The sequence below is a fragment of the Catharus ustulatus genome, chromosome 2, assembly GCF_009819885.2.
Source record: "Catharus ustulatus isolate bCatUst1 chromosome 2, bCatUst1.pri.v2, whole genome shotgun sequence".
Lineage (NCBI taxonomy): Eukaryota > Metazoa > Chordata > Aves > Passeriformes > Turdidae > Catharus > Catharus ustulatus.
Genome location: NC_046222.1, coordinates 94,680,552 through 94,704,839, shown reverse-complemented (window position 1 = coordinate 94,704,839; position 24,288 = coordinate 94,680,552). Strand labels below are relative to the sequence as shown.

Sequence of the window (24,288 nt, the reverse complement as noted above, 5' to 3'; positions counted from 1 at the left end):
CACCTAATATTAGAAACACACTCTTCCTGAGTCTGTCATCAATTATGAAAAACTGAATTGGTTCAGCTAAGGTCTCGCTTGATCCCAGAGGCAGCATGTTTGCTTTAAATTCAGGAACCACTGTAGGGGTCTCTCAGTTACAGGGAAAAACCCTGGTAGACATGTCCAAAGGATAAGCTCTAAAAGGACAGACTTGCAGATGCCTAGATTGGCTTCTTTCCCAAATGTGGCCCTTACTATTCCTCACTTTTGAAATCTCAAACCATACCACCTCAGGTATGCTGCAAGGAGAAATGTGTTCAAGATGATGCATGGCTAATAATCTGCAACAATTGGAGACACACTTGTACCAACCATATATCCATAAAAAGGCTGATGATGTAAGAGTTAAGTAAGTTTAAGAGTGTATTTAAGAGAAGTTTGCGTTTGTTTAATTAGATTAAACCAAATGCAGTGCAATGTAATTAAATAAGGCCAAAGGTTTCCTGATGTAGCTGAATTTAAAAATAACATGGATCTCATGTGTGAAATAAACTACAGAAAGTTAATTTACTTCTAGATCTGAACAATTAAGAAAGCGAGAGATTCCAAAATAATGATACGTAACAATAATTTTGGTAATTGCCAGAAGTTAAATATAAGCTTTACAATTATTGTGCTTATTACAGCTATCAAAAAGAAATCTAGTACAACCTCTCCATAATACTGATGCTGAATGCTTCTGTCTGAACGTGTCCAGGAATTTCTTTTATACAAGGGTTTCACCTATGATACTGAGGCTGCAACATACCCTGTTATAAATCTCTTCACTGACAGCAGGCTGCTTTTTATTTGACCTTTTGACATCAAGAAACTCCACTAGTGGGCGAATTGTAATTCCCTGTGAAGGAAAAAAGAACATAACAATTATAAAAGTGAGTTCACTCTTCTGATTGGCAGATTTTGCACTTAGCTATGAAATCCTTGTCAGCTCAGACTCCATTAATGCAACAAGAGGAGGAAAGGGGCACCCTAGAACTGAGAGGTCCAAGAGGGTCAACTTAACAGAACCTATGAACACATCACCTATCCCATCCATAGTAATTTTCAACTTTTTTCAGTTTTGTTATGTGTTAGAAAAACATGAATTATTAAACTGATTACCTTTAATTTCAAAATAAATATGCAAAGTCCTCTTTTTAATAATTGCTTCCAAAATAGGTATTCAAAGACACATAAACAGTACTATTATTGACATCTATGATCATGAAACTAAGGATTTTTGTAAATATGTATCCTTGTCTGACCATTCTCAGAAAAAGAACAAAAGGTTTTGGCTATCCCTGAATGATATAATGGTTTTCAACAACTATTTGTGGAAGAATTAAGATAATTTGTTTACTTGTACGTTGGCACAGGGAAGAAGAATGAATCTCCTGTGGTGTTGAGATCAGTCCCCACTATCCCAGACACCCAGGTCACATTTATTTTCATAAATGAATCAAGCTTTATCTTAAAAGTAGTTAGGTTTCTTTGCCCCATTGCTCATAATGGAACACTCATCTTGAACCTTATTGTTCTGATAATTAGAAAGCTGCTTCTTAATTGCATCATGGTCACTGTGTACCACTTTGTTCTTGTGCCAACATTTGTCTTTTTGGTTTAAACAGTGCTTACTCCCTCATATAAACAATAATTATCTCTTCTCCTCTTCTCCTTCATCTTGCTAAGGCCAAGGCATCCTGGTCTCCTTTCACATGACAGGCTTAGCAGTCCCCAATCACCCCAGAATGTGCCACTATGCTCTAATGGAAATACCTGTCTCAGTTTCTCCTGAGATCAGATTTGCCTTTCTTCTGTCCTCGCTGCACTGCATTGTTGACTTAAAATCTACCCCTTACCAACTATTCCCCCTGCATCTTTTTTACCTATTTTTTCCAAATAAAAGATTCCCATTTCACAAGAGAAATTCCTAGTACAAAAAACCTTGCAAGAACGTATTTGCACACATTACTATGCAATTTCATTCTGTTCCTTTCATATTGGCCCTCAGTTCTTTCTACAGGATACTCTATCTCACTGTCACCCTGAGTACTCTTTTCAAAATCTCTCATCAAGAAACATCAGCAACAAAAACTTCTACGCTTATGTGCCATGGTCAATTAACAAAAGTATGAACTTATCCTTGAGGAATTCCTTTAGTAATATCTCATCAGCCTACTGTCTGGCCAGGGTGGTTGGACACTTGAGCAAGTGCCCAGAGAGGCTGGGGTATCTCCATCCATCAATACATTCAAAACTCAGCTCAATATGGCCCTGAGTACCACGATCTAAGGAGGCCTTTCCTTAAGCACAGGGTTGGACTAGAGACCCCCAGAGACCCTTTCTGACCCAAAGGACAATTTGCTTCTATTTCCATTTAAAGGAGAAACTATCAGCTCCTTCCTCATTCATTTTACAGTCATCCTAATGTCAACCTAAACCTCAGTTTAATCAGCAGTAACACTAACAATCTCCTCTGTCATCCCCTCCCCAAAGGCTTTACAATATTCCAGTTTAATAAGGCTACTCTAAAAAATAAATTGCCTTATGAAAGAATGATGCCAGGTTTTTCTTTGATAAATCAAGTTGCATCTCATAGCAAATTCCATTTATCTCCATATTTTAAATAATTAAATTAGTTTTCACAGCTAAAATCAACTGACTTCCACCTTGCCCATCTTCCCAAGCATAAGCACAGGTACTTGCTTCCCAAAGCACCTTTTTCCATGTAAAAGGCAGAGTAACCAAATTAAGTATTTTTTTTCCACAGTTCTGAAATTTCATTATTAGCCACTCACATCTCTCTCACTGCTCTGGATAATGAATAGTCTGATATGTTTTTTTGATGGGCTTGGCCTCCTCTACATTTTGCAGGTCTCAGTCTCCATGGCCAGGTGGTCCCTGGAGACAAGTTCTTTGTGTCCTTCCACACACCTGACGCTTTTTTAGGGATGTCCATCTGGTTTGCAGCATCACTTCCTAACACCCAGACTAGAATTCACCTGTCTGCCCTCAGTGGCTTTAGCTCACTGTGCACTATATCCAGCACTGAACTCCTGAGTAAACACACAAATTTAAACATTCCAAAAAAAGGAATTAGCGCTGAAGCTGTACCCAGATTATCTTTTGTCTCTACTCCAACCTCACTAGTCTTAAATACTTAATACTACTTATATGTAAGCATAAGTACTTAATATCTGGCATACTTTTCCTACCTGCCTGTGGTATGCAGAGCATTTTTTTATACTATGACTATGGGAAGTACCTTCAAGTATGTTCCTTACAGTAAGTTAGAACATTTGTTTTTCTAAGTATTATTTACAATCTGTCTGAGACAGAAGAAGTCCAGGAAAAGAAAGGTACTACCTGAATGAAAACTGTAAAGAATATCACCACGATAACAGCAGTGATGAACAATTTCTTCCTGGGAAACACAGCAGGAGGAAGCAGAAATACAAGTGAAAAACAAATTGCTCCTCGGAGACCTCCATAGGCAATAATAAATTGGTCCTTAAAAGTGAGAGGTATTGTCCGGAATACATTAATGATCTGAGTCAGAACAAAAACACCTGAGGGGAAAAAACAGAAATACAGAGGAGGGGGGTGGGGGAAGGGAACTTAAATTACACAGAACTAGCCCATGATGTTACTTACTATTTGTTTAAAAATATTTATATTTACTTCTTACCTTTTATTTGCTTCTTCAATATATATTATTGAAGAAATGAAACATTTCTCAGCAGCTTGAAATACCATAATCTTAAATTCAAAAGCCTTAGGAACATCATTTTGAACAAATTTAGTGAGCTAAAAACCTCAGGTCAGCTGGACTTAGGACCTGAAGCAGCTAATAGATCTCCCCAAGACAGCTGTCTGCTAGACTGCACCTCTAGAACAGCAATAATTCTCTGTGTCAGTATAGACCAAAACTTCTAATTGCTTTTTAACAGATTCTGAGGTGATTTTGAAAACTGGTTTGTCCCGTCCACCAATCTGCACCTTGAACCCTGCAAACTCCATTTCATTTAATTTTACTCAGACAGGAAGGATGCAGGACTGGGGATGCAGGGAGAAGACACCAGTGCATGCTGGTGTACCTTGGGAAAAGGTTTCAGGGATGTGGCAGATTGGAGTAAAGGCATAAAGGCAAGAGAAGGGAGCAAGCAGTGGGGCAAGGGCTGGGTGGCAATCAGGATGTTCGGATGCTTTTCAGCATAAAGTATTGATTGTGGCATTGCAGGTGCAGAAGGAAAATAGTCCAGGTTTCTGCTCTGGAAGGAGACTTGGGAGCTGGACATAGGGTTGCAAATTAGAGCATGACCCACCTTTACACATGCAGGGACTAAATCATTAGAGATTAAGCTGGGGAGAGGAGCAGATTTACGACCTACCAGCCTGCCCTGCACTTAGCTCTCTAGCTGAAAGAGCTAGTACTGTAAATTCAGGAGGGATCAGTTTCTTGCAGGAGTTTTTCTTTACACTTCAATTACAGCATTCCCTAGTTTGATACTATTTATGTTAATGAATATGAAAAACCCAAAGCTAGTAAACATAAATTAAAAACAAAATCAGAAACAAAGGGAAAAAAACGACAAAAACAAAACAAAAAGGTAAAAAACACAAAAAACCACGCAAACAAACAAGAAACTCCACCACCACCTTTTTAATTGCTGTATGACTGCTAATTTTTTTACCAAAATTTGCTTATTTGTAAATAAATGCTTACTTAAATACATGTATTGCGATTAAGAAGCAGACTGCCTCTCACTTTAGGTGAGCAGGATCAGGGCAAAACTTTATTTGATTAGGTTGATTTTTAGGTTCCATTTTAGGGAAAGGTGGAAGCTGACCCTGCAACATAGGGCATGTTACTAATACAAAAACCAGTCTACAAACTGATGGTTCTCTGTGTAAGTTTTGGCATTTTCTACTTGACAAGAGATAAAACATTTCACTTGCAAAGAATAGTGACCCATAGTCTGAGGCTTGCTTACCCAGTGCCCTCCAGATTAAACAGAAGAGGAGGGTGAAGCTAACAAAGGCCCAGTTCCACTCATGGTTCTTCCCAACTGTAGACACACCCATGAAGATGAAGATTAAAGTCTCACTGACACTGCTCAGCATCTTCATGAAGTATTTTATCGTTGTGTAGGATTTCTGAGAAACATTTTCCTCCACGTATTTATTCATGGTCATGGCACAAGCTGTAATCCTGAAAGGCAAACATTATCCCCTATTTCATTGGCTTTATTTTATTTTTTTAGACTCTCTTATATCTACATAATATTATTCATTTTCCATAGTTCTCTTTAAAATGCAAAGCATAACTTATTCAGTAACCAATCTCAAATTTAAAGTATTGGTGAACCTACAATTTTGGGCATGGTTTTTTTTTTTCTGAAATGGAACATTTTCTGAGAAGATATCAGTGTATATAGAGTTTTTTCACATACTAAATGCACATGATCTGTGCAGGGGTCACTCCAACCCTGTTTTGAAAGAGGCAGAGATGAGGATAGGGACAGCCTTGGAAAACAGGAGTTACTGAGGGATATCAGACAGGGTGGAAACTGCATGTCCTGGGGCAGGGCAGGACTTCCCTCCTTCCCTACCAGCAGCTATCCCACCTCAATGGCAGTGACAGTAGCCAGCTCCTCTTTCCAAGCTAAGTAAGCAGCAAGGCTACAGACAATTTGTCATCCTTCACCAGTTTAGGCCTGCTCTGCCTGCACATAGGGCTGAATAGGAGAAAAACACCACCAGAAATCACACTGGTTCTGCTTTACATTCAAAACATCCACAAATGCAAGGAATGGGCATCTCAGCTAATACATGAGAGAAAAAGGGTTTCTGTAAATGCATCTACAAGTCCATTTTCTGTGTTACCAAACAGAGTTTGTTACTCCTCAGGAAAAGCAAAGAATGACATTGCTGGTTGTACATCACTTGCTCTGTATGGCTGCCCACAGTACAGGCATAGCTGAGGACCACTTTTACACATTTACAATTTAAGGGTAGTTAACAGAGCTGACTGGAGGATAACTTCAAGGTGGTGTCTCAGTGTAGGGAAGGACAGTCTGAGCTGACTAATAATTATCAGGGAGGACAACTAAGGCAAGAATATTGTGAAACAGATGTTCCTGGTTCTACTGTCTAGGGCAACAACATCTGCTCTGATTTCCCAGTTAAAAACATTCTACACATCCATGTATGGGTTCTCAGTCAAACCATGCACACTAAATCTAAACAAAGAAAGATGTATTTACATTGTCTTTCTGAATACAGCGAACTTGTCTATGGTTATTTATTCCAGTCACACCAGGTTTTCAGATATAATTATTTGCTAACATAGGGGATATTTCTTCATGCTGAAATCTCTACACTTCTCTCCCACACTGGGATAGAGGGCAGGTTTGGTAGCATCTCTGAACATTTCTCTCGAAATCTCCCAAGTTTTGTGGAGATTTCACTGCAGAAACTCTTCTGCTAAGCATGTCCTGCCTCTAAGACAAGAGCCCCACCTCTGAACCACTCTGAACCAAACATCCCTGAACATGAATGTAAATGGAAAGGCAGGCTAGGGCAGAGCTCAGGAAAACCTCACTGACATTATGAACACACAGGCCTGCAATCTTTCCTCTAAATAAGGGATTTTTTAAAAATTTTGCAAAGCAGGAAGAATCACAGAAGCAGCAGTAACTTCAAGAGGACCTTCATACAATAAACTTTGCATTTTGCAAGAGGAAGTCCATAGCAGCAGCTCAGGTTGTAGTCACTGGCAGACTCTGAACACATCTCTCTTGATTAACTAAAGTTGGTTTTGTCCAGAAGTTTTGTTTTCTTACATGGAGCTACATCTACATCCCCAAAGTGGCTGGGCAACAATACTTGTGAGGGACAAATCTGGGAGGACATGTGGACACTGGGAGAGGACACAGTGTACTCTGCTGACCTTTCCCAAGCAGCAGAGGCCCTGAATGTACATCAGAGTGAATAAAACCCAAGGAAGAGGATGTGATATGGGGACAGATGCAGTCTGATGGGACAGATTCTGGCTTACAAATATAGGCAGAATAGTGCACCTAACCTGGCCTTCACCCTGCATTTTTGTCCACTTATACTTGGTGATGGAAAAGGATATAGTCAGCACAAAATAAAATGCCCATTGACATGCAAAGACTAGCTCCAACCCTAAGCAAACTCCAAGTCTAAGCAGGACTAAGACTATCCCAGACACCCATCTATATTTAGTACTGATATAATTGTCAGCCCTCTCCTTATGGCCAGCTGATTTCACCTCGGTCCTCAACAGAAAGGTCCTGTATGGTCCTCAGGTGCTGCCTGGGACCAGAGCTCATCCTGGTTACACTGTGGAAGATATAATGTTGATTTCACAAGCATGCAGGCTTTCTCCCTGAAACACTCAGTAGTTAAGGTAACATTTCTAGTTTAAGCATGTGGTTAGGATAACAGAGGTTCTGAATATTTTGCCTATGCTGACAAACTGATGATGCTTTTTCACCGCTTTCCTCCCTGTTCTGATCTTTCAGTTGCCCAGACTGGGGACTTACAACACATCCCACATAATGTGCCTGAGCAAGAAACTGGTATTGGACCTGGCACATACGTGGATTTTGTCCTGACAAGAAGCAGTAACTTGGTCAGGAGCTGTCAAACACTCCCAGGTTCCTCAGCTGGCACAGTTTTGGTGATCAACCACAAAACAACACGCACAAACCTTCTCAAACCTACTTAACACTTTGACCTTCCAAAAATCTCACACTCAGTGGCAAACCAGCTCTTCACTGCACTGACACAGCTACAGAGATCTCAGACTATGGGTTGTGACAGCTCTGCTGTGTGTACACAGCTTATCTGCACAAGAGTAACAAGTCTGATGCAGCCTGGCTACTCCGATGGCACACTCAGTGGAGCTGGCAAGGGCAGGGGCAGCAAATGCAAAAGAGCAAGAAGGCTCTTTTAGGTGGGCTGGAAAAAAGCCATTTCTAGGCTCACAGTCATTTAGAGTCCCAAAGCAGCAGCTTAGTACCCTGAAGCATTAGGACTGTCAGCTCTGCATCAAAGACACAATGAAACACACAGTACTATTTATTACCTTCTTAAAATAAATAGTTTTCATGATTACAGTAATTTAGGAAAGCCCTGCAGCATGGGGAGCAGGGAATCGTGCTCTGGACATGGTTTGTTTTTGGAACCTGAGGTAATGGAGACACTGTAAATAGATGTCTGATAAGAATCTGCCACCAGATTAATCAGAATCCTTGCAAGCTGTAACTTAAAACACCTACCATGCTCAACCAGTAGAATTTAAAGGGACAACACTCTTATTTTCAGTCACATTTTGCATTCATTCAATTAGTGTCAAGCAACTGAGGAGTTGTTACCCTTCAGGTAAGTAATATTCCACAGCTAATCACTGCTAACTTTGAATCAGGTATCTCTTTAGAATAAAATGTTGAAGTCTCCTTCATTTAAAAATTGTGTGGGGATATAGTGTTAGAATTTAATATAAAATCAATGTCTTTATGTAAGATTTTATGTACATTATTATAATAAGTTCTTAAAAAACTTAAGTTTTTACTGTCACAATAATCAAAGCCAAAGCTCAGATGTGTTTTATTTTACATTTCTTATCCACATACATTAATTCTGGCTTCCAATTCTGTGACCTGAGTAGATGTCTTGGTCAAGAAGGGGAAGGGAAAAGCACTTCATTGCAATTAACCTGCAACATTCTGTACTTCTGAAGAATAAAAGTCTCACTGTATAAACAGTACATTTCTGTCAGGACTGCAATAAACTAGGCCACTGGCTCAATCCTCAAGTTTCCTTGACCTACTAAATTTACAGTAGCTTCAATGTTTGCTCCTTTCAGCCTGCTAATTCATTGTTTAAAAAAAAAAAAAAAGTAAGAAACCTATATTAGAAGAAGTTCTGCTTCTCAGCCTTTATGAGATATTAGTAAGCAGAAAATGCAGCATTGTAATTAGAAATGGAAGCAAGCAAATAAAGTTCAGAGTCACAGCTGCATGTTTTAAATCCGTGCTCCTCACTCATGCCCAGCTCTATTTACTGTAGGAACTCTTTCCTCTCCTTCTGAAGAGGGTTTTCTCTCTGCAGCTCCCAGGGACATGGTTCAGTCCCTTCACTATTTCAGCCAAGTAACATGGTGCAGGGGTTATATATGGACATTTCAAGAATCCCTTGTCCTTAGAATGAGTACACAAGCTTATCAGAAGAGGGACAAGTGTCTTTCATTCCCTTCTATTCCTCCACCAGTGCATTCTTACTTGCCCAGGAATGAGGCAATCTGTGTAAGTATTTTATTTATTTGGTAACACTGTACATTGCTGCTCACATCTTTCCCCTGAAGTATGGTACAGCATGTAACCACAAGGTCTCACTGAATATCTCTATAAACCTGGTTATGAAAGTGGGAATCAGCAGTTTAACAGACTTATGTGGATACAGGTTAAAATGGGGAGACCAGGCAATAATTCCTCATAGGTTGAACTGTAAAAGGCCACAGAAGCAAATAATAAATAAACAATCTCAGTTGTACGGGACATTCCAAGGTCATTTGCTCCCAGCTGCCTGCTCAAAGGAGAGCTGACTTTTAAATCAGACCCAAGCAATCCTTACACGAGTGAGTTGCTGCAGAAAACAACAGGGAACTCAACACTGGTGTGTGTTTTTGCACTGTGACGCAGAGCAAATTACTTTCTGTAGTTCAAAGGCCAAAGAAATGTGACAAGAACAGGGTAGATTTACTCCTAGGGGACGCAGAGTTTGCAGGAGCTCCAAGGCTATCAGCAGCACTGCTGAGGGTACAAGGTTTATGGCTCATAGCAGCTGAGACCCTACACAGCAGCAGAGAGCCCTTCCATCTCAGCTAAGATGTTACTGCTGTACACAGTTCTGTCAGCTATTATAAAGTATGCTTAGAGATAAAAACAGACAGAACTTTTTTAAGATAACTCATTTGCTATCATGCTGTTTGAGGGCTAAAATACTTTAAGTTTTCTCTTCTGTTCTGCGCCCATTCAGGGGCCAGTGCACAAAGGAAAATGAGTAGGTTGTTAGTGCTGTGGGAAGCCCTGGTGTGCTGGTGGCAGGCACTGGCATGTGGTGGGTCCACTGGCCCACCAGCAGATCCACCATGCCCTTTCCATTGTGTCCTGCATGCAGCAGGTCCAAATCAGTATTTTCATAAACACTGCCATGATTTTTGCCATGTACAGTTTAGCCACACGTTTTTGGTTTAGAAACCCTTTAAGTATTTGATCATAGGATGTCAAGGACGTTTGGCTTAAGAGGTGGAGGAAACTAGAAACCACACAAATGCTATGAATAGAAGCTATGAAAAGAGATGGCACATTTATGAACTCGGTCAAAGTGGATGCATATGCTGCTTTATTTAGGTTCATATCAGAGAAAGAAACCCATGTAATCTTTAGCTCTTTACTTACATTAAAGTTCCAACCCCTGCTGTTTCATGGCATATTCCTATTTTTATACTACTGAAATCATCACCCATAAGTTTTCTTGTAAATTGCCTCCCAGCCCTAGAAAACCTTATACTGGCATGACTATGATATTAAACCTATCTTCACTTGCCTAAAAGATAATAATCAGGTCAGGTATTATCGAGTATTAGTGACACTCAGCAGTAACATCTGAGCTTACACAAAAAGCTCTGCTCCTCATGCCTGAATGACTCATATTTGCCACTAGAACAATAAAAAGTCACTAAAGAAAGTTGACTTTAAAAATATTACTTGGAACCAGAGCAAAACATTTAATTATATCAAATGTCATAAAGGCTCTTTTTAATGTTGAAGTTGTTGCAGTATAAACAGAGTGAAGAGAGAGGCTGTGCTCTTTTTTTACTGAAGACAAGGAGTGGAAAACCAGAAATAAAAATATTTCTATCTGTTGGAAGTGGGAAGAAAAATATTATTTTATACATAACGATGTATACAGAGAACATTGTAACACACAGGCACACGTACCAAGATACTAAACTGTAAGATTATATTACCATTGGAGTGCAAATTTTACATTCACCCAATCCTTATTGTGCCTGTAATCTAGCAGGAGTTTGCATAAATGATGTACACATTGCCTTCATTGAATGGTACTTACTGGCTGCTCACATGACTAATTGTTAAACACAGTTTCACAATATATTGGCATGGAAAGTGAAGGCAGCTGATGAAGTTCCCTGCTGCCACTGCCACTCCCTCCCTGCCTCCACTGCCCCTACTTCCCTGTGGACCACTCCTTACCCATGTCCTTAAGACCAGTTGAAGGGTCACGTTAGGACACAGGTCACCAAAGTGACCTAGGTTAAAAATAAGCCACTGAAAATGCAAGTGAATATTTTTAACTTGGAACATTTCAAAGATATGGCTTATGATGTGATGCCATGAGCAGTTTTAGTGACACAGCTGGTGTGGTGGCAAGCTGAGAGAATGGGGTGGAAGCAGGAGGGAAGAGGCCGGAAATCCTCAAGCCAGCAACTCTACCATGCACTGTGGAACCATGCCACATGGGCAAGGTTTGCAAAATCTGATCCTCTCTCCAATTTCCTCTGGCATTCTTACTTGGAGGTTATGATTACTGAAGTTTGGGGTACTTACGCCATGATGCCTGAGAGATGAAACATTTCAGCTGTTATGTATGACAAGTAACTGTACAGGAAGACAAAGAGTGGCTCAATCACTCGGATTTTATGGGTGAAACGGGTGGTAAAGGCTGCTACAAATCCCAAAAGGATTCCAATCAATACTCCACCGATCCCCACTATAAAGAAGTTAGCAATCCCAGCGAATATGTCAATAACCTTAATTGTGCGCATCTGGCAGAAAGACTTGAACAAATTGTACAGGACCTATGAGGAAAAAGAAAGCACATTATCTTTTTGAGCTATTCTTAATTTCCCTTCATGTCATTATGTTCCTCAGCTTAAATATTGAACTTTGAATTTCTCTATCTACCTTGAATTTGCTTTTTAGATATGCTGTTACTCATGTGTGGTATATTATTTGTCATCCATATATACCAGGGAGATACACAAAGACAGATAAATATAATTACTCCCATTTTGCAAATGGGACATATTTCTTAACCCGTGCTGCTCTGTTGGCCAGGAGCATAATTCTTCTTTTAAGTTATTTATTTAGATAGCTCCTAATTTTTCCATGAATGTCCGTTTTAGATTTCCCCCAGACTAAAAGAAATAAAACAGAAGGAGAAAAAAAAAACCAAAAAAACAGTTTCATAACCAGTGAAAAATCAGTTTTTTTCAGATCTGTTTGATCTACATGACACTGAGAGCTAGAGTACTGAACTAGACCACAGATTCATCTAAACTGCTGGGGTAGGAGGGGATGTAGTGACAGCTGGGGATGGACAGTGATGGGCAGTGACCTCCTTAAGGAGTAAAAGAAACATGGTATTCATTAAGCCAGTGCTCTTTCTCAAAATTACTAACCATTAGGAATCCAATGGTTTGAAGACTGTTCAAAACATTGAATATTTCTAGAGATTTGGATTTCATTGCCATTAAAAAACCTGTTGCCATATTTTTGCCCCATTTAATTTTCAAAGCATTTATAACCATACTCCAAAACAAACTAGGTCAATGGGATTATTGCATTTTCTTAGCCAGAGACCTGTTTTGTTTTATGCAGGAAACAGAACAATCTAAAGTCCACATTTCTCTAATAGCCAGTATTTTAGTTTCTTCAAAACAGAAACCAATGGAATCAGTTATGCTGAAAGAAACTTTAAGGGGTTTCCCCATCTGCAGATCCACTTGGGAGATTTAACCATTCCCTGGTGTTGCATGTATGCTGCCAGCCCTGCAGTACCAGCATGGCCATACTGTCCCCTTGTACAGAGCTAATTTTGGTCACAGGCACCTAATGCTATGACAGTGGGGTCACAGACTAAGCCAATGAAGACCAGTCATCTTGGACAGCTTTCAGGAGTTAAATCCCTGCTTTCTCTCTGGACTTCTTAGTACAAAAACAGGTTTCTCTATCAGGAATGCTATTTGAGAGAGCAATGTTTTATCAGTACTTGCACTGTGCCAACAAAGTAGGTGTTTGAGTGGTGGCTGTGGAAGGATTTCTCATGTTTGCAGTCTTGTTCTCTCTCACAGGACAGGACATAAGCTGTTCAGCCCTTCTTAGTCAAAACTGGGTAAGTCTTACAGAACTAAAAGTTTAATGCAAAGACATAGCTTATTTGTGGGTCCTTTGGGCTAAGTGAAAGGAAAAAACTGAAACAGAAAAGAGAAAATATATTGCAGAGCAAGCATGAAAATAGAAGGTTAAATCAAACCTACAATGGTCATTACAAAGCAGCAAATACAGTAAGAGCAGGATCATGAACTCCTTTTTTGATAACAATGGTGCTCTCAGGATGAGTCCACTTGGGAGAGTGCCCTTTTTCATCTGGACAAAACCCTTGCTGCTCTGAGGCAAACTCCTGGCCTTTTCTCCCCATTCCTTGTTGCTATGTACTGTGCAGGACAGGAAAGCAATATCATAGGCTCCACAGTTTTTCCACCTGTTTTGATTTGCAGACCTTATGGATTTGCATGGAGAGAAGTACACCAGAATTAAACCTACTGACAGTAGGAGTGCCTTTACTGGTCACTTTACAAGGACCTCTTATTCCACAGACTCCCAGGACTCCACTAATCACAGACTGAAAAATACTGTTGACTTGTGCTGTGTGCAAAGAGTTTTCCTGAGTCACTTATTGAAACTTGGGACAATCCCAGAGTTGTGTTTTTCTCTAAGACACCTACAGAATTTGATCTGGCAGAACAATCTCTTGGTACATATTAGGGAAACTGATTAGTTTACTTAATTGGAGTTTTAAATAGTTTTTCTTATATTTTAAAAAGTAACTATATAGATATATACAAGGCTAGTCTCTAAAGTAAGAGAACTGGAAGGTTCTTGTAAAGAAGCAGAGAATTTTGATCTTTCCAAGCCTTTCCATAATGTCACTTCATCTTCACAGCAAAGTATTCACCCTGCAAATAGAATGGAGCCTGCTGCTCCACATGGAGACATCCTCATAAATCTCAAGTCTAATGCCATAAATTATTTGAAAGAAGAAAACCAATTTTCTCCTTTGTACCTCAGCCATGGTTAAAGCAGCTGCTACAACTATGGAATGTGGATTTTAACCTCATTCCTATTGTTTTTTATTTGCACTGTAGCAAATGAGATCAAAATCAGTTTTGCTTCCCTTTTACTCTACAGTAGTTCAGTTTTACTGAGCTTTCTCTAAACTTCCAAGTGAATCAAACATCAACTGCAGTCGCATTTTTAATGCCTTTGGTGTGAGAACAGATGGATTTTTAGAAGTTCAAGATTTTCATTTAGTCGGTAGCCTTCAGTTGAACTCACTGAAGGTCACACAAAGCAATATTAGTCACTGATGACTTTTTAATCTTGTCTCAGAGTATCTCTGAAACACTAATTGCTTATTTTCATCAGTTTGCAGTTAGTAATTCTAAAATTACTTTAAAGCACTCTAAAATAATGTTGTCAGCAGATGCAGAGTACAAAGTACTGCTGTAATGTTTTCTAACACGAGAATAATATTATTATGACACTAGCTCCTTCTTTCTGACTTTAAGCCCAGAACTGGAGTTTGAACTGCTAACATTCAGCTATGATCTTATCGTTTATTATCACCTTGCTCATTACAGACTCAGTTTTTTGGTAAAGCACCAATTCTAGCCAAGAATCCAACTGTCAAACATTGTCCTCTGCCAAACTTAAGTTCCAGAATTCCACCAGTGGGGGAAAAAGAACATTCAAATGCACAGACATATTGCAAAAAGCATTAGGCATGGAAGACCACTTGAAAAATGCATCAGAACTGATACTCCTAAGGAAACACACCTCTCTTTGTATACAAAATGAAGGTGTGGGAGCACGTTCTCTGGAAAGGAAAGCACAGATGACACTGCTATTCTAATAAAAGCACATTTAATAAAGCCTGTTTTGCACTGCCTATCTGCATAGGCCCTGGTTATTTGATATTGCAGTGGCCATAGGAATCAGGCAGCTTCCATGGATGGCCAACATGCATGCAACTCCCTTCCTACTTCATCCCCACATCCCAGGGCAGGTGGCACTCCAGGGATCCAGAAGATGAAAGCTGAAAGTTCTGAGCTCTGCTGGTTTCTGGTCTTGTCAGCTCCCTGTAAAACAGGGGCAGAGGAAGGGAGAGTACAAAACATCACCTCCTCCAAGCACAGGGCTGAGTGGCCTGCCAAGGGTTGCTCCAGCAGCATCTGCTATGGGCAGGGAGGGCAAGGTCCTCTAAGGGCAGCCCCAGGAATCTGTGTGACAGCCTGGGTCACGTTTTAGGTGTAATCACATGATTGCAGGTGTGCAAAAACATAACAAGGAACCATTAGCAGACCAATTCTGTGTACATGGAAACAACTTGGTCTCTGTCCAAGTGCTACCTTTAAGCGATAGGAAGTAAGTCCAAAGGTACCGTACATTCCTTTCACTCCTTCATAAATATATGTAAGGCCAGCACATTACTGGACTGTCCCTACAGACTCCTCAGATTATCTTCCCTCTCTTAGGGCATCAGGGGGGCAGGCCATAAGCAAACCTCCAGAGAAGGCAATAATAATGCCTACAGGAAAGCTACACATTAAATTGTCATGCCAGCTCCTATAAAAAATGGTGGTTTAGAGAAATTTGCCTTTGGGAAATAGCACATATGAATATGCCAGCAATCAGGATGCAGAGTTTTCCTAGCAAATCATGATGTATTAACTGCTGCCCCAGTGGCTGACTTCATAATTGAAAAAAGTGATTCTGGTTGGAAAAATCTGCTGAAAAACAAGTTTTAAATAACCAGATCCTTTTCCCCGAGAAAAAAAAAAAAAAGTATGAATAGACATGAGTGGACATTAGAGTGACCGGAGACAGACCCAGCCATGGCTGAACTGCTAAGCCTTTTGAAACTCAGTATGTACACCTATTTATTTACAGGACTGGCTTAAAGTACCAGTTTAGCATTGGTAGCCAACTGTAAGCTAATAAGGAAATCTAGGCTTTAAGGCAAGCCTTTAAAGGGAGATGTGATTCAGCTGACTGGATAGCAACAGATTCAGGTAAAGCATGCAGAGTAAATGAAAAAATAATATAATACTCCCACAGACACACAAGAATTTATCAATACCAAGGCTCAGAGTAAATTATTATATATTCATGTGTTAAGCAGGTGATGGAAAGTCCATGAAAAGGAAAAAACAGGTAAGGCAAAGTCCATGAAAAGGTGAAAACAGGACAATTTTGCATAGAATGGGATTGAAATAAGAAGCCAGGGACAGAGACAGGAAAGTGCAGACCCAATTCATGAATCTTTCTGATCCTTCCAGTGTATGTAAAACTATACTTCTGTGTCTCACAAAATAGAAAGCATGCTAGGACATGGTTGGCATGGGCAGGACTTCAAGGCATGGATAAATGGGAGTAATGCTCCAGACAGTGTCATCAGGTACAAATGAGGGACACTGGAATTTGCAGATTGCTGTCCTCAGGTCAGCACCACAACCCCAGTTCAGCTAGTTAATGATTAGAAATTACTGCCTCCAGGTGGCTTTCTTATCTCACCTGTAGCCTGGGATACATGTATTGGTGGATTCAGGGCAGTTCCAAGTGGATGGGGATATGCAAAAAGTTAATCTCAGCAAGGTCCTGTGCCATCTCCATGATTTGTCATTCTCCCCATTAACACACTGCAACACCCCACACTGGCCTTTTCCCTTTCCTGTCCAACAACATTTCTGCAGGTGAGGAAAACCTACAGTTTCAGATTACAGAAGTAATAGAATTACAAAGATACAGAAGCTAGAGTGGTCAGTAGTAAAATCCTTACAGTAAATATGCTACCATTACTCTCATGTAGTATGACTGCTGTGGTTTCAAAATCTTAAGTTTAAAGAATTAGATAGACAAACTGGCATTCCTTGACTTCCATCTTGTAGCAAACTGTAATAACCAGATACAAAGAGATACAATGGAGTGGCATGTAAACAATCATAGATCAGTTTTATCATTTAATCATTTATCAAGTAACTTACCACAGTTATAGCATCATTCAGCAAAGACTCTCCAAACACCAGGATATAAAGCTGCTCATTGACATGGATATTTTCAAAGACGGCTAGCACTGCCACAGGATCCACAGCTGAAATGAGGCTGCCAAAGAGCAAATTCTGCAGCAAAGTGATATCAGTCAAACCAAATGCACTGATCTGGCAAATTCCATACAGGGAAATTCCAATGCCGATGGCATTCCAGAGTGTGCCCACCACAGCATACCAGAATATGGTACCAAAGTTCTCAAAGAACAGACGAGTTGGCATAAAATATCCAGCGTCGAGTACAATAGGTGGTAACAGATACAAGAAAAATACATCACTGTTCATTACAGGTGGGGACTTCTCCTCTGCTCCAAAAATAATCCCACCAAGAAGCAATCCAACCAGAATAAGGAGACAGCTTTCAGGCACTATTGAGGGCAACTTGTGATAGAGATGAAAGCCTTCAAAGGAAATTCAAACACAAGAAAGGGAAACAGTTACTTGTACAGAATCCATGAGATTATTCTGGATTCTGTTATTGTCATTTCTATACTAAACAAATGGCGAGTGCAGGGCAATTTCATTTTCATTGCAAAGTCTGAATGGTCAAAGCAAATACGTTGGCTAGCACAGTTGATTCGATTGAATTGGTGGAAAGACAAATTAAGAGCTAGACATTCCACTTAACAGCTAGGCTGGATGGAGCAGCTGTGTGCAAAGGTTTTCTCTGGGAAACTGTGGGGGTTTTTTTAAATGTGGAATCCTCCAGAAACACAATCCAAACACTTCTCTAGAGTAAATTACATCTAGATAAAAAAAAAAAACCCATCATACTAACCACTGCTTCCTCTCTGGACAGCTTCACAAAGGAGTTTAAAGAGTGCTTTAATTTCATTTTTACTTTTAGAGTCTCAGAGCTAGAGAGGGGAACTAGCACATGTGACCTCCACCCAGTCACCCATGATCACTTCACCTACCACCAGGAGGAAGCATTTACAAATACAATTATTATTTTTAGTGGAGCTTCCAAAATAATTTCTTAAGAATCAACATGTTTTCCATAAAGTGACAATAAGTTGTAGCCTGTATTATTATGTTCATTCTTCTGTATCATATGAATTGTAGTAATCTGTGCAAAGTACTGAAGAAATTAATTTAAAAGGTTCTGAATGAGGACTTAGTGGTTGAATGCTACTTAGCCTTCCAAAATTCTCAAAGCCATGCAGTTTTGATTTAAAGATTCCAATTAGTTATAGAAGTTGGCTGTTGTAAGGATAATTCTGGTAATGAATGAGAAAAGTTTTGAAGGAACTCACTCTGGCCAATCTAATGGAATGATCAACCTTATGCACCAAGGTCACATTCCAGGTCCCAGCCATGCCAATCTTTTCCAGACTCCTCCTTATCTATATTTGGCCCACATAATTATATAGAAATTGATCCACACCCACAAGATCCCACAATCCCTGCCTAACTAAAAAGCATTTAAATTATTTTAAATGAGAGCTGCACGGAAACACTGGGTGTGGTAATAACGGGCGTCTATTTCAGTAAAACTATTTCAGTAAAAATCACACCTGTAGTCGAAACAGTTAAATTACTGCAATCTTGGTACAGTTTGCACTCAGTTTCCCAGTTTCAGGGTTATGTATCTTGTAACACCTATTTTGTTAATTCTCCTTTCACCATGGATTTTTTTCCAGTTAAAAGAAAGGATGAACTTGTAACTAGGAAAAACAAATTGTTAAGAAGGAGAAAGAAGAAAATTGTTTTAATCTACAGACTTTAAAAGGACTGCCAAATTCATTGCCATTCTTCAAAACCAGAATCACCAATGTCCTATATTGGCAGAAGAAGGTAATGATCCTGCGAAAATCAAGAATTTGCAGTTGGAGACTTGCCTCTTCACCCTTCAGCTGCTTCCATATAAACATTTTATGATTTATCTTCGTTTCTGCAGTGGCAGAAATACAATTCCAATACAATGGTCAGGAAGTTTCCCCTGAGTGAGTAGGTTTTACCAATAGTTTTTAAACCCTTCAAAAGTACATTTTAAACAATTTCCGCAATGAAAATTCAAGAGAAGGGAAATTTTGTAAATGCAGCTTTTGACAAAAACAAAAAAAAAATTCCCACCAGTTTTGAAGTGTTTACTGTGAATTTAAAAATTAAGATCTTTTACTTTCTTTTTACAAATCACTCTGGAAAGTTCATAGCCTCTCAAAGATTTGGGATGCTACCTCATTCTGAAAGGTAATGGAAAGACTCCCACTAAGTTAAATATGTTTTTTATTCATGTAAACAGCATCAAAACTCCTGGAAGACTTCCTGCCTACATGAAAAGTATTCAAGGGTGATTAAGGACAGGCTATGGCTCCTCATTTGAGGGCGGAGGGCTGGGATTTGGAATCCAGTCCCTGCTCTGATGGATTCACAGCCACAGGGTCAGGATCACCTGGGAGCAGACCCTCTGCAGTACAGGAATACTCAGACTTTCATGCTGAATGCAAGACTACAGCTACTTTATTCTCTGACCCTGTCCTTGGGCTTCGGGTTATGCAGTGACTCAGCTTCAACAGCATGGAAGATGTTTATTGAGTAAGCCTCCTCCATATATCATGGCAAGAACAGCAGCAGGACACTTATCTAAAGTCGAGTATGTTTCAAGATAAAAGTCCTTAGAATCCCAGTTTCCTTCTTTTTTTTGGGGGGAGGATGAATTCCAGTGCTTTCTGATGCTGGAAATGCCACTGAGATGAGTACTTCTGAACAGCTTAAACCTTCTTTCAGAAGAGCAGGGTTGGAAGGATATCAGCACAATTGCCAGAAGAAACACTTCTCACTGTGCATTTGTGATTGAACACAGAAATGATGGGTGTCTGGATCAGTTACACAGTATTTTGTAGGTTTAGTAGCATAAAATTTAAGCAAAACTGGGGATTATGTAGACTAGTCTCACTGCTTAGAGACTCCAGCATATTCGTTTGGAGTTCATCAGCATGTGAGCAACATACCTCTGGTATCAACACACAAAATAAGAAATAAGTAGAGGTAGTCATAAAATAATTCCATTCAAGGCAATTTATCAGATTTGAAATTGTGCTCATGTGCTAAACTGGAATAAAAAGCACCATGTTCCTAATGTCCTTGTGAAAATGCATCTTGTCAAAATATTCAAATTCTGCTTGACAGCCTTAGGTTTTCCTTTCTTATGCTGCCTTTCTTGCTCCCTCTAAACCGAGCTTACATGATCACAGGCAGGATCAGACAAACTTTTCAGGTGAATTCCCTACAAAAAATAGCAAATGCTGGAACATTTCAGCTCTGGTGACACTGCACTTCTGTGAAAACGTATTTGTTAAAAGATTCATAATTAGGTGCTGCAGTTGAGTATTCTTTGGGATCTTTCACACACTGAGAGAGCTGTTATTGCACAAGACTCAATCTTCTGAGCTCCTCACAGCTGAGAAGACCTTAGGGATCTGTTCATAAAGTTTTGATACTCAGCAGTGCCAAGTGTAAGCATTCAGTGCCTAGCCCCAGAAAGGAATTTGTGATGCCAGATTAAGCACTGAAGTTTCCTGGGCAGTGCGGGAGTCTCCAGGTGGATTTCACACTGCCTGGCATGTCAGGGGCAAGATGCCTGCGCTGTCCAGCAGGAAACGATGAGGACAGGAATGCATCAGAGAGCCTCCTCTCTCAGAGGGCCCCTCTTAGGGCACTGAGATGGGCTGGGAAACCCATCTCCATCCTTTTGAATTGAGACATGTGGCTCACTCCTGGTAACCAGTAGGACATGGCAGAGCATCATTTAGGTACCTTGGTGGTTCAAAACTGCCTATCTGGGCTACCTTCAATCGAAAAGAAGGCATAAACCAGTGAAGATCTGATGTGGAATGTGACTTAGGAGCGATGGGAGCCTGACCTGGGAAGGTTTACCTGATGCACTCACTGGATAAGGAAACACAGACAGAGCTCCAGGAGCAAGAACTGGATGTTCCTAATTCCAGTCCTGGAGTCAGGGCGCCTGCAGATAGGTGTGGTGAAGCTGAGCACTGCCACACCTAGGGCCACTCCTGGATCTGGCCCTCATTGCTCTGTGCACACACTGACAACAGCATGCCCTAGATTAGACACACTTGCTTTCATCTGGGGTAACTGAAAGGATTTTATAATTATGTGTGTTTTTCTTCACCTATGCTGTTTGCTTGCTTACTTAGTAGAATACTGGAAAATTAAAGCAGTCAGGCAACTCATTTTTTTTTAACTTTCTAGATGCCTATGCACTAGCGAAATACCATGATAGTCAGAATGTATAGTTTTGTAGGAATTATATATTATTGTGTCTGTATGTGTACTTACATGCTTCATATGGCTTCCCTTTTAATAAAAACCTTTAATAAAACAGAAACTCTTTCAATAGTTTTATCTTATTCAAGAGTTTTTGCTTTATCTAAACTCAGAAGCAAGAGCAATTTTCAGTACTCAGTAGGCTAAATTCCCTACCAAACTCCCTATTTTCTGGTTATTGTAGTTCACAATATATTTGAGGGTATCATATAACTCAGTCCTGATTCTGCAACACCTAAATGCATGCTGAAGACTAAGTATGCACCTTTCATGCATTAAGACCCATGCTTCAGGATGCATGCCTGCTTAATGGCTGCAACACAGTATTTCTGCAGGAAATAATGATAGCAGACCCAAGTTACTTTGGTCAAGGATCAGGCCTCCAACTACAATGTTAGACATGGCAGGAGGTGAGTACAATGTTTTGTTTTTCAGGAACCCTAATTACCTGATCACTAGCCAAATTGTGACACTGTCTATTTAAATGTCACAAGCAGTAGTTTAAAGTTTTAATTTTGGTAAAAACACTTTATCAGAATGAGCATGATGATATTTTTATGATAATCTGTGCTGCAAAGTCAGAGTTCTGAAGGAAACAACTGTAATGTGGGTAAAATTACTTACTTTGTTCTCAGAGCTTTATTCCTTACTTTATCTTCTAGGTAAAAAGATACAAAGTTCGTAATTCATAGAGATTTACCGGATTTTAAGTAGCTATCCAGCACATCACTACCTGACATTCTTTAGATGATTATGCTGTACTCATTTCTCTGGGACATAGAAACTAACTGAAAACATGTCACATAACCTGCACAAAACTCAGTGAAACTATGCAATGCAAATGTTTTCCACATGAGGGAAGAGGTGGCCTTCCTTACTCTTAGAGTGCCGTCCTTTATATTTTTCTCGGGACGTAAATGAATGGTGGAAAAGCAGAGTAAAGAGGCATACTCTACCCTCATAAATATTTACTTTTCATCGATCCGCTGTTCTGCTTAGAGACTGTCATTATACCCGGCGTTATTTTAAGAAAAAAGAAGACCGTGCTCAAATGACAGCAGAGCGATCAAGAAAAAGTCAGTCATGCTCCGGGTGAACTCCGTGTTTCACGGTCCTCCTAGTCCGGGCTTCACCGATCTCTTTTCTCCTCCGCACCTTTCCTAACTGAGGGGATCCCGACTTCTTCCAGCCAAATCCCGCCCGGGCATCCCGCTCCGCGCTGGAGCATCAGCCCCTCCGTCCGCCCCGCACCGGGCATGGACCGCCCGGCCAGCGGGAGCGCCGGGGACCGAGGGTCAGCCACGGCCCGGCCAGGTACCGGCAGGGAGGGAGGGTCACCCACGGCCCCGCTCACCGATCTTGGCCAGGGAGGCCAGCAGGATCCAGAGGGTGATCTCGAAGGGGATTTGCACGTGGGGGTAGTCCAGGGTGAAGACGTGCAGCCGCGTCTCCTCGAAAGCGGTGCCGCTGGGGCTCGGAGGGGTGCCGGTGCCCATCGCCGCGGCGCCGGGCAGCTGCCCTTCCGAGGTGGCCCGCGCCTCCGCCGCGCCGGCCGCCAGCGCCGCCAGCACGGGCAGCAGCGCGGGCAGCGCGGGCGGCAGCGGCGCGGCGGGGCGCGGGGGGCGGCCGCGGCTGCCCATGGCCAACCCGCTGCGCTGCCCTACAGCCCCGCGCCGGCCGCCGCCACCATCCCCGCGCCGCGGGCACCTGCCGCCGCCCCGCCTCCTCCCGGTGACCGGCTGGGCGAGTCCCGGCCGGCGCCGCCTGCCCGCCCGCCCGCGGCGCTGCGCTCCCCCCGGGCCGCCCCCGGGGCCGCCCCCGCGGGGCCAAGCCGCGGGCTGGCCCAGCCGCAGCCGCCCCCGCCGCCCCCGGGTCCGGCCGGGCAGCGCCCGGGAGGGAGGGACCCTGCCCCTGCGCTCCGGGACCCAGCACCGCCTGGAGCTGCGGCTCCCGCACCCCGACACCAGCTCCTGCCCCAGCACCTGCGGGGATGGACGGGGCTGCGCAGGTGTAGGCAGAGCCGGGGGGTCTTCCTTTAACTGCAGGTTGCTCGGAGAGATATGTGTGCAGTCATATAAATGCATACATATGTGTTTATACAAACTTAGCTAAAGTGTTAGCACACTCTGTACGGACACGCCTGTGGATACATATATAGTCTCTAAATGCATGTATCTAAAAGCAATTTAGGGACTTTATACGGATGCGTGTACATCTATGAAAGTACATCTAAATATATATAAATACATATACACATATATATATACAGTTTTATATATGTATATATACTATTAAAGTAATTTAACATATGTATGTCTGTATGAAAATATGTATTTCACCATTACCAACCGCAGAAAGTTGCTTCTATCACATATATGAAAACCAGCATTCTGCTCACACTAAATAAAACTCTTAATTTGGAAAGTTAAAAGAATCAAAACCAGTACATGGAATTGGTGTTTCTGCCACAAACTGGTGTTTCGGTTGAACCAAAACTGCAGCAAATACTCACTGTATACATATATGTATGTAGGTTCGTATATATGTGTATGCCTAATATACAATATCGATATTTTATATGTTATGATATATAATTATATATTATATATTTAGTATAGAAAATATTATATAGTATTTTGTCTATATGTTTCCCCATCTCAGACATGTGATAGGCACAATCTCATTTCTGTTAATTAAGAGATATACATTCTATTAATTGAGGCAGTAAAAAATGCACATTGTATAAGCATATA

General features: G+C 41.0%; 1 protein-coding gene across 1 annotated transcript in view; it reads right to left on the bottom strand.

Annotated features, from left to right (window-relative positions):
• Positions 1–23,175, bottom strand: part of SLC9A2 (solute carrier family 9 member A2) — a 34,430-nt gene extending 11,255 nt beyond the window's left edge. Inside the window, exons 1-6 of the mRNA XM_033051106.1 lie at positions 22,890–23,175; positions 17,183–17,646; positions 11,685–11,935; positions 5,016–5,233; positions 3,388–3,590; positions 791–880 (exon numbers count right to left, since the gene is read on the bottom strand). Of these exons, the coding sequence (XP_032906997.1) occupies positions 791–880; positions 3,388–3,590; positions 5,016–5,233; positions 11,685–11,935; positions 17,183–17,646; positions 22,890–23,175 (1,512 nt within the window). The remainder of the gene's footprint in view (positions 1–790; positions 881–3,387; positions 3,591–5,015; positions 5,234–11,684; positions 11,936–17,182; positions 17,647–22,889) is intronic.
• Between the last annotated feature and the right edge of the window lie 1,113 nt (positions 23,176–24,288).